The sequence below is a fragment of the Ascidiella aspersa genome, chromosome 1 (assembly GCF_963924565.1).
Source record: "Ascidiella aspersa chromosome 1, kaAscAspe10.2, whole genome shotgun sequence".
Taxonomy (NCBI): domain Eukaryota; kingdom Metazoa; phylum Chordata; class Ascidiacea; order Phlebobranchia; family Ascidiidae; genus Ascidiella; species Ascidiella aspersa.
The window spans coordinates 38,745,283-38,758,870 of NC_139447.1; the positions used below are offsets into that span (position 1 = coordinate 38,745,283).

General features: G+C 36.9%; 2 protein-coding genes across 3 annotated transcripts in view; one reads left to right on the forward strand and one right to left on the reverse strand.

Moving 5' to 3' along the window:
* Positions 1-45: 45 nt before the first annotated feature.
* On the reverse strand, positions 46-13,460 carry LOC146170414 (uncharacterized). Of its 2 annotated transcripts, none has more exons than XM_083383859.1 (9): positions 12,546-13,460; positions 6,220-6,332; positions 4,893-4,981; positions 4,531-4,730; positions 4,012-4,176; positions 2,189-2,313; positions 2,042-2,112; positions 1,185-1,318; positions 46-703 (listed from the first exon to the last, which is right to left on the reverse strand). In XM_083383859.1, exons 1-9 carry the CDS (start codon positions 12,634-12,636, stop codon positions 504-506), a joined length of 1,188 nt encoding a protein of 395 aa, XP_083239985.1. In that variant the 5' UTR covers positions 12,637-13,460; the 3' UTR covers positions 46-503. The 2 variants fall into 2 exon arrangements, with proteins under 2 accessions (XP_083239985.1, XP_083239992.1); XM_083383866.1 differs by having other exon boundaries at positions 4,531-4,661; positions 12,546-12,910.
* LOC146170415 (uncharacterized) overlaps positions 12,991-13,588 on the forward strand; it is a 4,184-nt gene continuing 3,586 nt past the window's right edge. Inside the window, exon 1 of the mRNA XM_083388694.1 lies at positions 12,991-13,027. Coding sequence (XP_083244820.1) covers positions 12,991-13,027 — 37 coding nt within the window. The remainder of the gene's footprint in view (positions 13,028-13,588) is intronic.

Sequence of the window (13,588 nt, forward strand, 5' to 3'; positions counted from 1 at the left end):
CGGTTTTTATAATGTAAATCTATTTTTTTCAATGAATACTATTGATGTGTATCGCATAGTATGACGTGTTACTATGAATCCTTGTGCCATAAACAACATACAAGGAAAGAAAGCAATAAAGCGACAAAAAATGTAGCGATAGAAGATAAAATCATATAAAAAATCCAACACACAGATCGCAATACTAAGACGAAGACATTTATAAGAATATTTCTTACAGCATTAGATCACTAGCTTAAAGTATAGCACAGGTGACACAACTTTTTCATGCATGTTTGAAATAGATTGAATGACCAGCAAATGATTAACTAGGTACAAGTAAAGCTCACTGGTGCAAGTAAAGTGAAAAACATTGTATTTCCGAAATAAAGTGGTGAAGTATAACAGTTGGATGTTGTAGTAAGACGTTGTAAGAATTTCAAAGCCCATACAGAAGTAGGAAGCATTTTGAACGTTTCGAATTACTCTTCATTTATTTTCAACACAGTGAGTGTAACTGGTGTTTAGCGTGTTATGTTCAGCCCACCTGATGATGCAATGCAGGTCGGTATTCCCTCCAAGCTCCAAGTACCATCAGCTTGGCAGGTTGAGAGCCCGGTAGCTGTCCCTGTGTAGCCAGTGGTGCAGGTGAATGTGTGGCTCGCTCCAAACCCACTGTTTGCTGGGGCTGCTGACACACCAGCTTGGCTCGGATTTCCACATCCTTACAACACACAACATAATTGATACTTTGTGAAAAAGGGTTTTGATTTACAATATGAACCTTGTCGAATTGATATGGCTTGTGTGTAGATGGGATACAATGCATAAATGTATAATTAAAGGGACAATTTAAGTGCAGTAAAAAAACTAGTTTTTATGTTCTTAAATTATTTTCAGATTGGAAATAACATTGTGAATATTACTAATGCTTGGTCCATCTTAAAACAAGGCATTAGACAGTGATTGTGTATTGGCAACTTTATGACCTGAAAAATATTGGAAACGGCTGTAAAGAAATTTTGGGTCAAATCTACAACTGTAAGTCCGTGGTACACACATAACACAACTAAAGAATTAATCTGTTAAAAAATTAAACCTTTGTAATGAAAAGAGAAATAAAGTATGTCAGAAATAACAAAATAGTGAGATACTGGATTTTTAAGCTTTGAACGATCAAATGAATATACAATCAAATATCTTACTTGAAGTTGAGAGTTCCAAATTTCCGAAAGATGAGGAATCGTATTGACCTTGAAGACTTATGTTGTACGACGCAGGGATAGCATTGGTGTGGAATCTCATCGATAACTCAACTGAGCTAACGTTTTTTACAACGCTTCAAATTAAAACAGTTAAATTTGTTGCACGAAATTAAAAATAGACATCGAGAAAATAACAATAAATTTCAAACAGTAAACATTTGAGTGTACATTTCAAACTAAACTAAATTTAACATGTAAAAAAATAATAATAAAAGGAAATTTGTTTTTAGTTAGAAAGTAGGAACATTAAAGCCCATATAGAAGTAGATAACTATTTCATTTCAACTTGACAATGTAAAGGAGGTAAATATGCTCTTGTTTTCTAAAACTAAGCTCTTTCATATTCATTTGTCCAACGTTACGGTCAACTATTCAGAAAGCCTTCATCAGGGAATGACACACATGGGCAGTAAGACGCTTAGTAAAAAGACACAAAAAAGAAAAGAAAAAGGACGATAAAATTTCATGTCATGAACATCAAAACAGACGTTTTGTACCCAACCCCTTACCGACAGGTGCTAAAAGATAACGACTAAGTTGTGCGTTGTCACTCTAATCTCTTGTTATTTTTTTAGCGTTGTTTGGCAAACAAATATATACCAGAAGAGCTTATTTTTATTATAAGGAGATAGTAAGTAAACATTTTTATATTAGTATTACAAAGTCAAAAGTACATGCATTGTTGCGTTCGGCGTGCTTAAGGAGTTTAATGATGTAACAGCGGGTTAAACAAACAATCTAACAGTGGATGTTAAAGGGAGGTACAACATCCCAAGTAAATATAACATTCTCCTTACCTGAATGAAACTTGAAAGTAATACACAGACCAAGTTCTGTAACAATAATGACTATTGCAATTCCCAACCACCTAAAACAAGTAGAGTAGTCAAATTAGTTAAAGTAAATTGGGTGAAATTTAACTAAATTAAATGAAACACACTCACAGTGTTGGATATAATCCATTTAAAGTGATAATAAGTAGAATTGGTCACAAGTGATATTGATGCAGTTATGTTGCTTCCTGGTAAGATTCCATTTGGTGAAGTTGCAAGGGTTAGGGGGGCTTCAACTGAAAAGATTGGTTACATATAACACCCTTGTTTTTATCAGCCTTGTAAATCCCAATTCAGAAGTCCGATAAAGTTTGTCATAGTATGACAGAATGCTAACAACTTCGCAACTATTTCGGCAGCTACAGTTGGCAGAAATTAATTTTGTTGTGCAATTCTTAAAAAAGTAACGGTAGTGCAGAGCATTTTTGTTAACTGAGGAAAAGCCAGTTGCTATGATTGGTCTCTGTTTTAGCTATATCCATTCAGCCCATATAGGATGTTGCACTTTGACTCATTATTTTAAGCAATATATATTAAAAATTTCTCCCAATTTAACCAAATAATTTTTTTAACGCTTTTAGTCAGAATTTTTGCTGCATGTTTGCACACGATTTCGCCTAAAAACAGCTCATCCATGTAACACTGTTAGAGTAAGAAAATTAGACAAGTGAACCCCCTTGTACTTTAGCATGACCCTTATGTATTTGTTTCTGTCACGAAAAATGTTGCTCCTTCGGCGCAACTTCTTGTTAACTGATTTACTTGTTAACAACCTTGTTTATCACCTAAACATGGCTATGTTAATACATTCCTTGGGGAGACACGTATTTTTATCTTTAGGGGTGCGACCAAAAAAAACAAGAATTTAGGCCAAAAAGCTATTCACCGGAAGTCTGGCAAGATTCTGCCAGCCTAATGTTTGACCAATATAACAACTATGATTATTTAGGACAGGGTGGTCCAAGGTTGACAGCATCGCGGGCCACAATATTTCTTTGATATACTTGGCGTAATGGCGGGCCACATAAAGTAGGCTATATATGCGACATGCGAGCTAGGAGCGATCAACGATTTTCCTAAGGACGGGGCATGAAATGTTTAAAGATGACGACAGAAAGCATCGTCAAAAAGTAATGTGATAATGAGACTGCTGGCAAAATGGTGCGCGCGAAGTGCGAAAAAATTGCGTATTTGACAAAACAGAATACTGCATTTATAAGCCTAGAATGTTTTTTAACTACATATATTTGGCTAGAATTGCACGATGGAAAGGTCCAGGGCGTTAACCATTAGTCACAGTGAAATCCTGTGAAACAATACTTTCCAGAAGAGCTATATATGTCATCGTTCATTTACCTTAAAGTGGCAAAAATAGTAATTTATATAGGGTTGTACTTTTTATGTTATGTGTACTGGTCCATTAAAAAGACGTAAAACAAAACGCAAATGTAACCGACAAGTTCGCAAAACAGCCATTTTGGAAAGTGCCATAAAGGACGTACTGCGACTTTAACACATACCAAAATTGGGTGTTCTTGCCACCCCTGGATTAAACCTTGATGGGCGATAGTAAACCGGTTAATTTATTTAATAATGTAACTAGGGCTATAATCAAACAATTGCAATATGCTTGCCGATGATCGTTGGTCAGTTATATTTCTTTGATTAGACCCTCGACTTTACGTATTACAATAATTCAACAGTGCTTCGCGGGCCACAAAAAATGATGTCGCGGGCCACATGTGCGGGCCTGGGTTTGGACCACCCTGATTTAGGACAAGAGCAATATTGCCGAAGATAAGGGAATAAAATAGAATGCAGCAGAAGCAACAATCGACTATTTAAATGTTTGTCTGAACATATTGACTTGTCATAAACTCCACTTGTAAATGTTTTAACACTAACTCAAGTGTATACAAATTTTAAGGACTTACCAAAAATGCACAAAGGCACTCTATGCCAATAAGCTCCCCAATCACAGTATGGATGTAAGTTCATACCGATATAACCACTCATGCATGTAAATTTGTGCCTACTGTTAAAATCTTTGTTAGCTGGAACGTCCTGGATAATTCCATCCGATGTCTGATTTCCACAATCTAAATAAATAAAAACAATTATTTTACCTCAGTCAAAAACATATTTCAAATAACATGATAGCATTCAACTGCAATGTCAACTTTTTTAGTTTTATTTAGAATTTTATTTTATTATTGATCCCTTTTTAACCGGCTCACACTTGTAACAACTCACACAAAAAAGTTGTAAATAAAAACTTTATATAGGGTAAGGAGGGGAAGTTTATGGACATTTATAATTCTTCAAGAATATTTCTGTAGTTGCTGCTGTGTAATGCATGATACCTTGTTATCTTGATTGATAATTTGCCGAAAAAAACATTTGAAGAAAATTAATATTATTCCACAAAGCATGAAGAACGTAGGTCAACTTACATTGTACATCAAGATCTTCACTTGCTAGGCTTAACCCATCAATCGTTGTGACAGAAATATTTTTATCTGTTAAAGTGAGTGGATCTAAACGAATGACTGTGATAACATCTTGGCTACGCACCTTACAGTAACTGAAAATCAAACACAGATCATGAACACTTTGGCATTCTTCCAAGAAAGCTGTGTCACTTAAAAAACAACTAAACAGAAAAAAATACTTTTAATCAAGTCCAAACTGTAGCCTAGTCTAAATTTAACTATTTTTTTAGGCATTTCTAAAATGGGATAAGATAAAACACTCACATAAACCCCAACTAATACATAAAGTTACATTTAACCAAACAATAAGTTTAAAATATTACGGTATATATGTTCTGTTGTTGTAAATGCTCCCAATCCTTTGAGTGCATTCACATGTGGAGGAAACATTGTAGCGACATGTCCAGGCAATCTGTGAAAAACGTTGAACTACAGAATCTAAGCTTGCTATAACAAAGTAGTTCCATTTTTTCTATTTTTTTTAGATATAATCAAGGCAGTTTATTATGACAAATATGCTAAACATCTCTACTTTATTAAGGCTATATTAAAATTATTCAACATAACAAGCTAATGAAAACATTAAAATATTAATAAAGTTCAGAAATTTAGTTTATTTCGTTGAAGGAAACTTCTACCAAAAACTTTTTGTTGATATGATACAATACATAAGCCACGCTAACTTAAGATTGAATTAATAAAAATAAAAGTGTGATTAAACTGCTAACCCCAATAAACTATCGCATGGGCCTAATGTTTTGCAGCCTTTTACAGTCATATAAAGTTAAAAACCATCAACAAAAACATAAAAAATATTATTGTGAAAACAACTACAGCCTAAAAATAGCTGGCTATTGAGTGTTTTAGTATGCAGTTATGTCAGTCTTGTTAAGTAGAACACATATGTACTATGGAGTTACATGAAGCCTAAATAAACAATCCATTAAACGGCAAGGACAACCAAATTTTATAAGCTTTGCAATTAGTCAAAAAGATAACCATGTGAACACAAAAACGCTTATGCTTACTTTTTGAAATTACAAGTATTAAATATCCAAAGTCAAGAATAATTGATCAAAAAATGTCCGGTTCTCACATTCTGCAATCAGCAAATTTAAGCAACATGCTTCATTAACTTTTTTTGTAGCTTCATAACATAAATATGAGTGTTTGGTAATTGAAGCAATGTTACTCAAATTAGAAAACGACCTCTGCTTAATAGGAGACAGATATCTTGTAAACAGTAAAATTTTTACATCCCATTAAACTATAGCACATGCCATATGTTTTGCAGCTCTTTTACAGTCAAATAAACCACCAACAAAGACATGTTATTGTTTAATGAAGCAACTACAACCTGCATGGCCGAAAAAAATCTGTGTGACCAGGTGCAACAAAGGACAAAAAAGTGCACCTAGGGGGCATTTTCAAATTTCCACTTTATGATTTTTCAAATCAATCTGTATTGCATACATTGCTCTGTAACTGTATGTTGCACAAGCACTTTACATATTTGGGGTGCAGTTCTGATATTTTCGGGGTACATTTTTGAACGGTTGAAAAATACTTGTGGGTGCACTTGCCATACTTTCCGCAGTGCTTCATTTGGAGACAGATATATTCAACAATAGTAAAACTTTTGTAACTTACATCTCCATTGATTACAAAGTTGATTTGGAAGTTGGTTTTTGCAAGAAAAACGTCGTAGAACAACTTTCCACCAACAACTTGTGTGGGGCTTGGTGAAAGGTTGATGTATTCAACTAAAAAAACGTCATATTAATTTACATATACCATATAGCCTATAAATATATGTTTGACGAAAAAGTGTAATTATTAATTTATCTTGTTAAAAAACACCCACTTTGCAAATGCAATATTACCGTGGTTTGAAAATTTGTTGCATGTCTTTTTTAATGGAAAGTGGATCCGTTATCCTTTTTTGTGTGAATAATAGACCAAAAATTTTCGAAATTTGACAGACAAGTCAGTATGCAATAATTATCAAAATTTCATGAAAGTATTGAAATGAGACATAAACTTTTAAAATAAACGACCTAGTGAGTCAGAATTTGACTCGATTCGCCAAGATGAGATACGTTGAGTACTATATATTTAACTTTTGGGCGCTCTTTCACTATTGTACGTGAAAAGGTATGCAAAAAAACAAAACAAAATAATACCGCATACCACAACGCACATTGTTTGGGTTAGGGTGCGGGTTAGCGTTTGGTTGAGGGTTGGTCAAGTAATATTATGTTTATTATTAATAATAACTTGGCCCACCCTCAACCAAACGCTAACCCGCACCCTAACCCGCAAACAATATGTGTTGTGGTATGCGGCATTTGAAGAAAGTTTTTTATATTCATTTTCACGTACTTAAGTAAAAGAGCGCCAACTTTTGCTATTCTATACTCTCATTAGTTGGTAAAAGCTAACGCTTCTCGCATTGTAGAACATTTCCCGGCGCTGGTCTAGAATCCTACCACAACGCGCATTATTTGGGTTAGCGTTTGGGTTAAGGTGGGTCAAGTATTATTATTAAATAAAGAATATAATAATACTTGACCCACCCACACCCAAACGCTAACCCGCAACCTAACTCAATTTTGTGCCTTGATTTCATAACTGTGGTAGGATTCTAGACAAGCGCCCATTTCCCTTAGCGAACCTTTATCTGAACAAGAGTAAGCCAGAACCAAAGGAAAATTTAATGTTTTGAAGCAAACCATTGACTAAGTAAGCGAAAAGCATCATTTATTAAAGTTCAAATAAAAATAAAAAAAAGATTCAACTTCGAATTTCAGAATTCCCCTAAAGGTGATTGTAGAGTTGTTGTATAATACTGTGTTGTATAGGATTGTTGAGTGCGACCTTTATGACGTATTGCTGTGCCTGTATATAAGCGCCACTCTTGCAGTACTTCTGTTATTCATTAATTGTGTTCTAATACGTCGCTGTGTGTCACGTACCCTGCCAGTAAATACTACATGGTGTCAGAAGTGGATTCAGCTGCATAACATGTCGTTCAACAGCCAGATTGCACCACCGGAAGCTTTTAATTTTAATCAACCGGAAGGATGGGACAATTGGCTGCGACGCTTCGAAAGGTATCGACAAGCGTCGGATCTATGTAGTGAAACGGAGAAAAAGCAGGTGAACTTGTTTCTTTATTTACTGGGAAACACGGGAGATGATGTATTGTCCTCGTTTTCGTTGTCTGAAGATGAATCTTCGACTTATGATGTGGTTATTAATAAGTTTAAAGAGTACTTTAATGTTCGAGTTAACGTTATTTATGAACGGGCCACTTTCAATCGCATTTGCCAAGAAACCGGACAGACTGTTGATGATTTTATAACTTCATTGTATTCACAAGTCGATAAATGCAACTACGGGGTTCTCAAAGATGAAATGATTCGTGATCGCATAGTAGTGGGTATTTGCGATAAAACTCTTTCCGAAAGACTACAACTTGACGCAGAACTAACGTTAACTAAGGCAGTAAATCTGGTTCGAAACGTAAATTTTGTTAAGAAACAACAAAAAATCTTGCAGTCCAACGATCATCAGGTAAAGCAGGTGGAGATCGACACGATGCAAAGGTATACGCCTCGCGCCAGCAGGGACCCCAAAGGCAGAAAGTGTGCGTCGTGCGCTAATTATTACAGAAGCGCTCACCACGTGTGTCCCGCTAGAAATGCATTTTGTTTTCAATGCGGAAGGTGCGGCCACTACAAGCGGGCATGGAAGGGTTCGCAGGTAAACGCTCTTTTAAGTTGTATGAAACCTAAAGATTCCTTCATTGTCCATTTATCCGGGGAAAACTGCGCCAGTCCAATGGCTTGGATTTCATTTAATGGGTTACGATTACATTGTAGATTGGACTCTGGCGCGGATGAGTCAGTAATTTCTTACGCGGATTTTAGGAGAATTCCACAGGTAAAACTTCTTCCGCCGGATCAGACGCTGCGTGGTCCTCAAAAAGAAGATTTACCGAGTGAAGGTAGATTCATTGCCACCTTATGTCATAGTGATGTTTCTGTTACGGAAGAAATCTATGTTTTTCGTAATTTAAACCAGCCTTTATTATGATGGCCGGCTATTAAAAGAATGGGATTAACGTCATGTTTAAACGCGATTGATGCAACGCAGAGGTATCGCAATTTATTCCCATCGTTATTTACGGGGCTGGGTCAACTATGTGAGCAATATCGGGTGAAACTTAAACCGGATGCGAAACCATTTTGTTTGTCCAGTCCCCGCAGGGTTCCTATTCCGCTGAAAGATGCGGTCGAAGCTGAATTGATTGAAATGCTCAAGACGGGAGTAATTTCTAAAGTACCGGAACCAACCGACTGGTGTTCGGGAATGTTTTTTGTGAGGAAAAATAACGGAAAGGTGCGTATATGCGTGAAAGTTGAATCAAAGCGTATGTCGAGAAAATTATAGGTTGCCAACTGTGGATGCAACATTAGCAAGACTGGCTAACGCAGCGGTATTTAGCAAACTGGATGCAAATTCGGGGTTTTGGCAAATTCCTCTTTCTAAAGAGTCAAGATTATTAACTACTTTTATAGCCGATAGTGGCCGTTATTGCTTCAACAGTAGGGATGCTCAAAGTAGAATATCGAATCCAATTCTGCCGTTTATTTCGGGTAATTGGAACCGATATAATTTAATGTTTTACCCCTGATTGTTTGCGCCTAATTGTACAAACGCGTGCGGTAAGTTGGCCTGTCGCCGCGGCGACCAATTTATAGTGCTTGCTTTAATGTAACCTGGTAGTGCAGTGTCAGCGTTTTTTCAGGCGACCAATTACTTCGCGTCTGGCGATAACGTTCGTCTAATAATTAAGTGTCAATCAAGCGTTATTGGGCGAGCGACTAACGTGTAATGTCAGGAGCGGAGTTCGCAATTTCCCTAAATGCGTAAGTTGCAAAAGTAACACGTGCTGGCCATCGAGAAAATGCGCTATAGGGTTACTTAAGGTCAACTTTAGGCCAATATTCAGCGAGGTTATGCAGTTATGCACAGCGTAAATTGTCAAGTATTTGTTATGTCAATAGCAACTTTGTATTCCTTGCAGTACATTATTTGACTTCATAACAGATCAATTATAGTCAAAAAAGAAGCACTAAGACCCAACAATGCTTTTAAAAACTGTACCGAATTGCTAAAGAGTTCTTCTGTGTGCAGTGTTGCATTGTTCTAACTATTGGCAAAAATATAAGTTTTGGCAACAACCTGAACAGTGGACATGTATTACAGTTTACACAACTGCTTTAAATGACAGTTGTTAAGAATGTAAAACATTTCTTATTATAATGTACACATGTTAGCAAATTGTTTGGGCGATTTATTGCTGTGATTGTGGGCCCTGTAGGGTAGAAAAAGATTAATCCATTCCCCAAACAAAATCGAGGTTAAATAATTTAATAAAAATATACTAGGATCTGGATTCGTTATTCTAGATTCGAAACCTAGTATTCTAGAATACCTTGGGATTCTACTTTGAACATCCCTATTCAATAGACTTCCATTTGGGATTTGTTCTGCCCCAGAACATTTTCAACGACAAATGACTTCCATTCTTGAGGGTTTGGATGGGGTGCTGTGCAAAATGGATGATGTGTTGGTATTCGGAAGTTGCCAAGAAGAACACGATAGACGTCTTCGCGAAGTTTTACAAAGGTTAAGTAATTGTGGGGTAACACTTAACGATAAACGTGAATTTTCAAAAACCGAAATTAAGTTTTTAGGTCACATAATTGACAAAATAGGGATTCGAAGTGACCCCGATAAAGTGAAAGCAATAACAGAAATGTCACGTCCGGCTAATACAACCAATGTCAGAGAATTTCTTGGTATTGCCACTTAACTCTCAAAGTTTATTCCGCGATTGTCGCAGGTAACGAAACCACTTAGAGACCTGTTAACAAAGGATCAGAAGTGGAGATGGGAGAAAATACATGAAGATGCCTTCATCGAGATCAAGAATATGCTTACTACCACACCGACATTAGTGCATTATAATCCAAGTTTAAAAGTTGTTGTATCTGCAGATGCTTCATCTTACGGCCTGGGTGCGGTACTTCGACAAGAAGTTGATGGCGACTTGAAGCCTGTAGCATATGCCTCGCCATCACTAAATCCAACTGAGCAACGGTATGCTCAGATAGAAAAAGAAGCTTTGGCGGTAACGTGGGCATGTGAAAAGTTTAGAGATTTCCTAATAGGCTTACGATTCTGCATTGAAACCGACCATAAACCTCTAATCAGTTTATTTATGAAGAAAAATCTTGACGAATTGTCTCCGAGAATTCAGCGTTTTCGAATGAGATTGGCGTGGTATGATTTTACCATTACTTTTGTCGCAGGTAAAAATCTATAAACTCCGGATACGTTGTCCCGATCACCTGTTTCTTGCCAGAATGAAGACGAGTTGCAGTTTATGAATTTGGTGGAAGCTCAAGTCGATGCTGTTATAAAGTTTTTGCCAGCCACTGACAAGAGACTCGAGGAAATTCGTAGAGCCATTCAAACCGATTCAACATGCCTGAAAATTATCGAGTACTGTCAAAGTAAGTGGCCAGATATAGTTATTAATGACCTTGTTCCTTAAAGGGTTTCTTCCGACCTTGCCTACCACAGAGGACTCTTGATGAAGGGAGATCGGTTGGCGGTACCGGAGGATCTACGAGGTAGTGTACTTTCCAGCATTCACGAGGGTCACCAGGGGATTACAAAATGTCGTAATCGTGCCAAATCAGCCGTTTGGTGGCCGAGGTTAAACTCCGATGTGGAATCTTTCGTGAGTAGGTGTCATATATGTACTCAGTTACGCAGCCGCAGTCCGGAAATGATGATACCAACGAAACTCCCAGATTATCCATGGCAGAAAGTGGGCTGTGACTTATTTTACTTTAACAATAAACATTACTTGGTTGTCGTAGATTACTTTTCCCGTTTTATTGAAATAGGTTTACTAAACAAAGACATCGGGTCGGACAACCTTATTATTCATTTAAAGTCCATTTTCGCAAGACATGGGATTCCAGAAGAGGTTATGTCCGACAACGGCCCTCAGTTCTCATCGATGACATTCGCAAAGTTTGCGGACAGTTTTGGATTTCGCCATGTGACGAGTAGTCCACATTTTCCGCAGAGCAACGGAGAGGCGGAGAGAGCGGTTCAAACGGTGAAAAACTTGTTACATAAATCGGGCGACCCTTATATAGCGTTGCTGGCATACCGGGCAACACCGTTGCAATGTGGTTGGTCACCAGCGGAGCTGTCGATGGGGAGAAGAGTGAGATCAACGGTGCCAGGACTCCCACAACATCTGGTGCCACAATGGCGCTGCGAACGAGCAAGTAAAACGTCGTCAAAAGCGAGACTTCGATAAACGTCATCGCAGTCGAGATTTGCCGTCTCTATCTCCAGGCACTATAACGCATGTAAAAGAGTGTACTGTTGCCTCACAATGTGATGATGTACCACCTTCGTATGTTGTTGATGATGGTGCTAGAATGCTACGCAGAAATAGACGCGATGTAATTCCTATCCCTGTTGAACCTGTATATACTCGTTCTGGTCGTTTGGTAAAGCCTGCCGAGCGGCTTAACTTATAAGTTTAACGTTCAACATTCTAGAAAGGGAGATGTAGAGTTGTTGTATAATACTGTGTTGTATAGGATTGTTGAGTGCGACCTTTATGACGTATTGCTGTGCCTGTATATAAGCGCCACTCTTGCAGTACTTCTGTTATTCATTACTTGTGTTCTAATACGTCGCTGTGTGTCACGTACCCTGCCAGTAAATACTGCAGTGATTTTCTATATTCAATTTCCCCAAATAAGAAACCGTTTGAACAAACTAAGCAACCACATCTTTTAATTAGGGTATTTGTTTAATTTTAAAATTATGTTATTAATTTTTCAAAGGTTTGTTTTGTCGCAGTAAAAACTTACTGTTAACTGGAGTCACTGGAAGGATGTTGTTTCCAAAAACAAAGCACATTAAAAACAACTCGAACAAATAAAAGTATCTTAAACAATCCATCGTAAATAAATCAGTTTACGAACTTATCATTAGGTGGACTAGATTTGCTTGTTAGTGAAGAGGTTTTCCTAGAAATAAATAGTTTACAGTACCGGTAAGTTTAATAACCACAAAGTAGGTAGATTGGTATTTTTCCTAATACATTTGTTGTCTAATGTTATTTCAAAATCAAATACGCTACATTAAAGCAACTAAAATAAAAACATAATTAGAAAAAAAAGCATAAGCATATTTAGAAATAGTTGTTGTGGGTTCTAACTACAATGGAACTAGAAATTAGTAGGCCTACTTACAGGTACTTACGATACGTTCAATAGTTTAACCTACGTAAATGCGCGCGTTTAAAACTTCACGATGGAACAGTATACCGTGGTCTACTATGAGACTACTGGTTTTGGCATAAAAAGCCATCACTTAAATACTTTATTCCAGATGTCGATAATAAGTTTTACGTGGCATTACGCTTAGCAGAAAATACAAAACTGGAAATTCCTGATGTTGTTTTTTTAATACGGTATCAAAAAAAAAGGCATGTTGGATGACGTCACAGCCTGCCATGCTCTTCGAACAGAATAACCACGGTTTTGTCTGATCGCAATCACAAGCCGCTACATTGTTAAATAATATAAAACTACAAACCTTTTCAAGATTTAGCACACTTAATTGCCAATTATATTTCTCTTAAATTTTATTTAAAATAATAGATCCGTTCTTCCCAACCAGCGTATTTTAAGGTTTTTCAGCAGAAAAAATGGAAAAATCCCGAGCTATTTTACTCACTCTGTTAACTTCATAAACACAGATTTAATACACAAACTTTCCCATTTGCCTCATAAAATTCCACCACGTGTGCAAAGCAAGCTAAAAAATACCCTTGACATGACCTTGAAGCACGAGGTAAAACAAACGCGACTTAAACCAGCTTTGCTGAAACTGGAAAGCACAACGAATC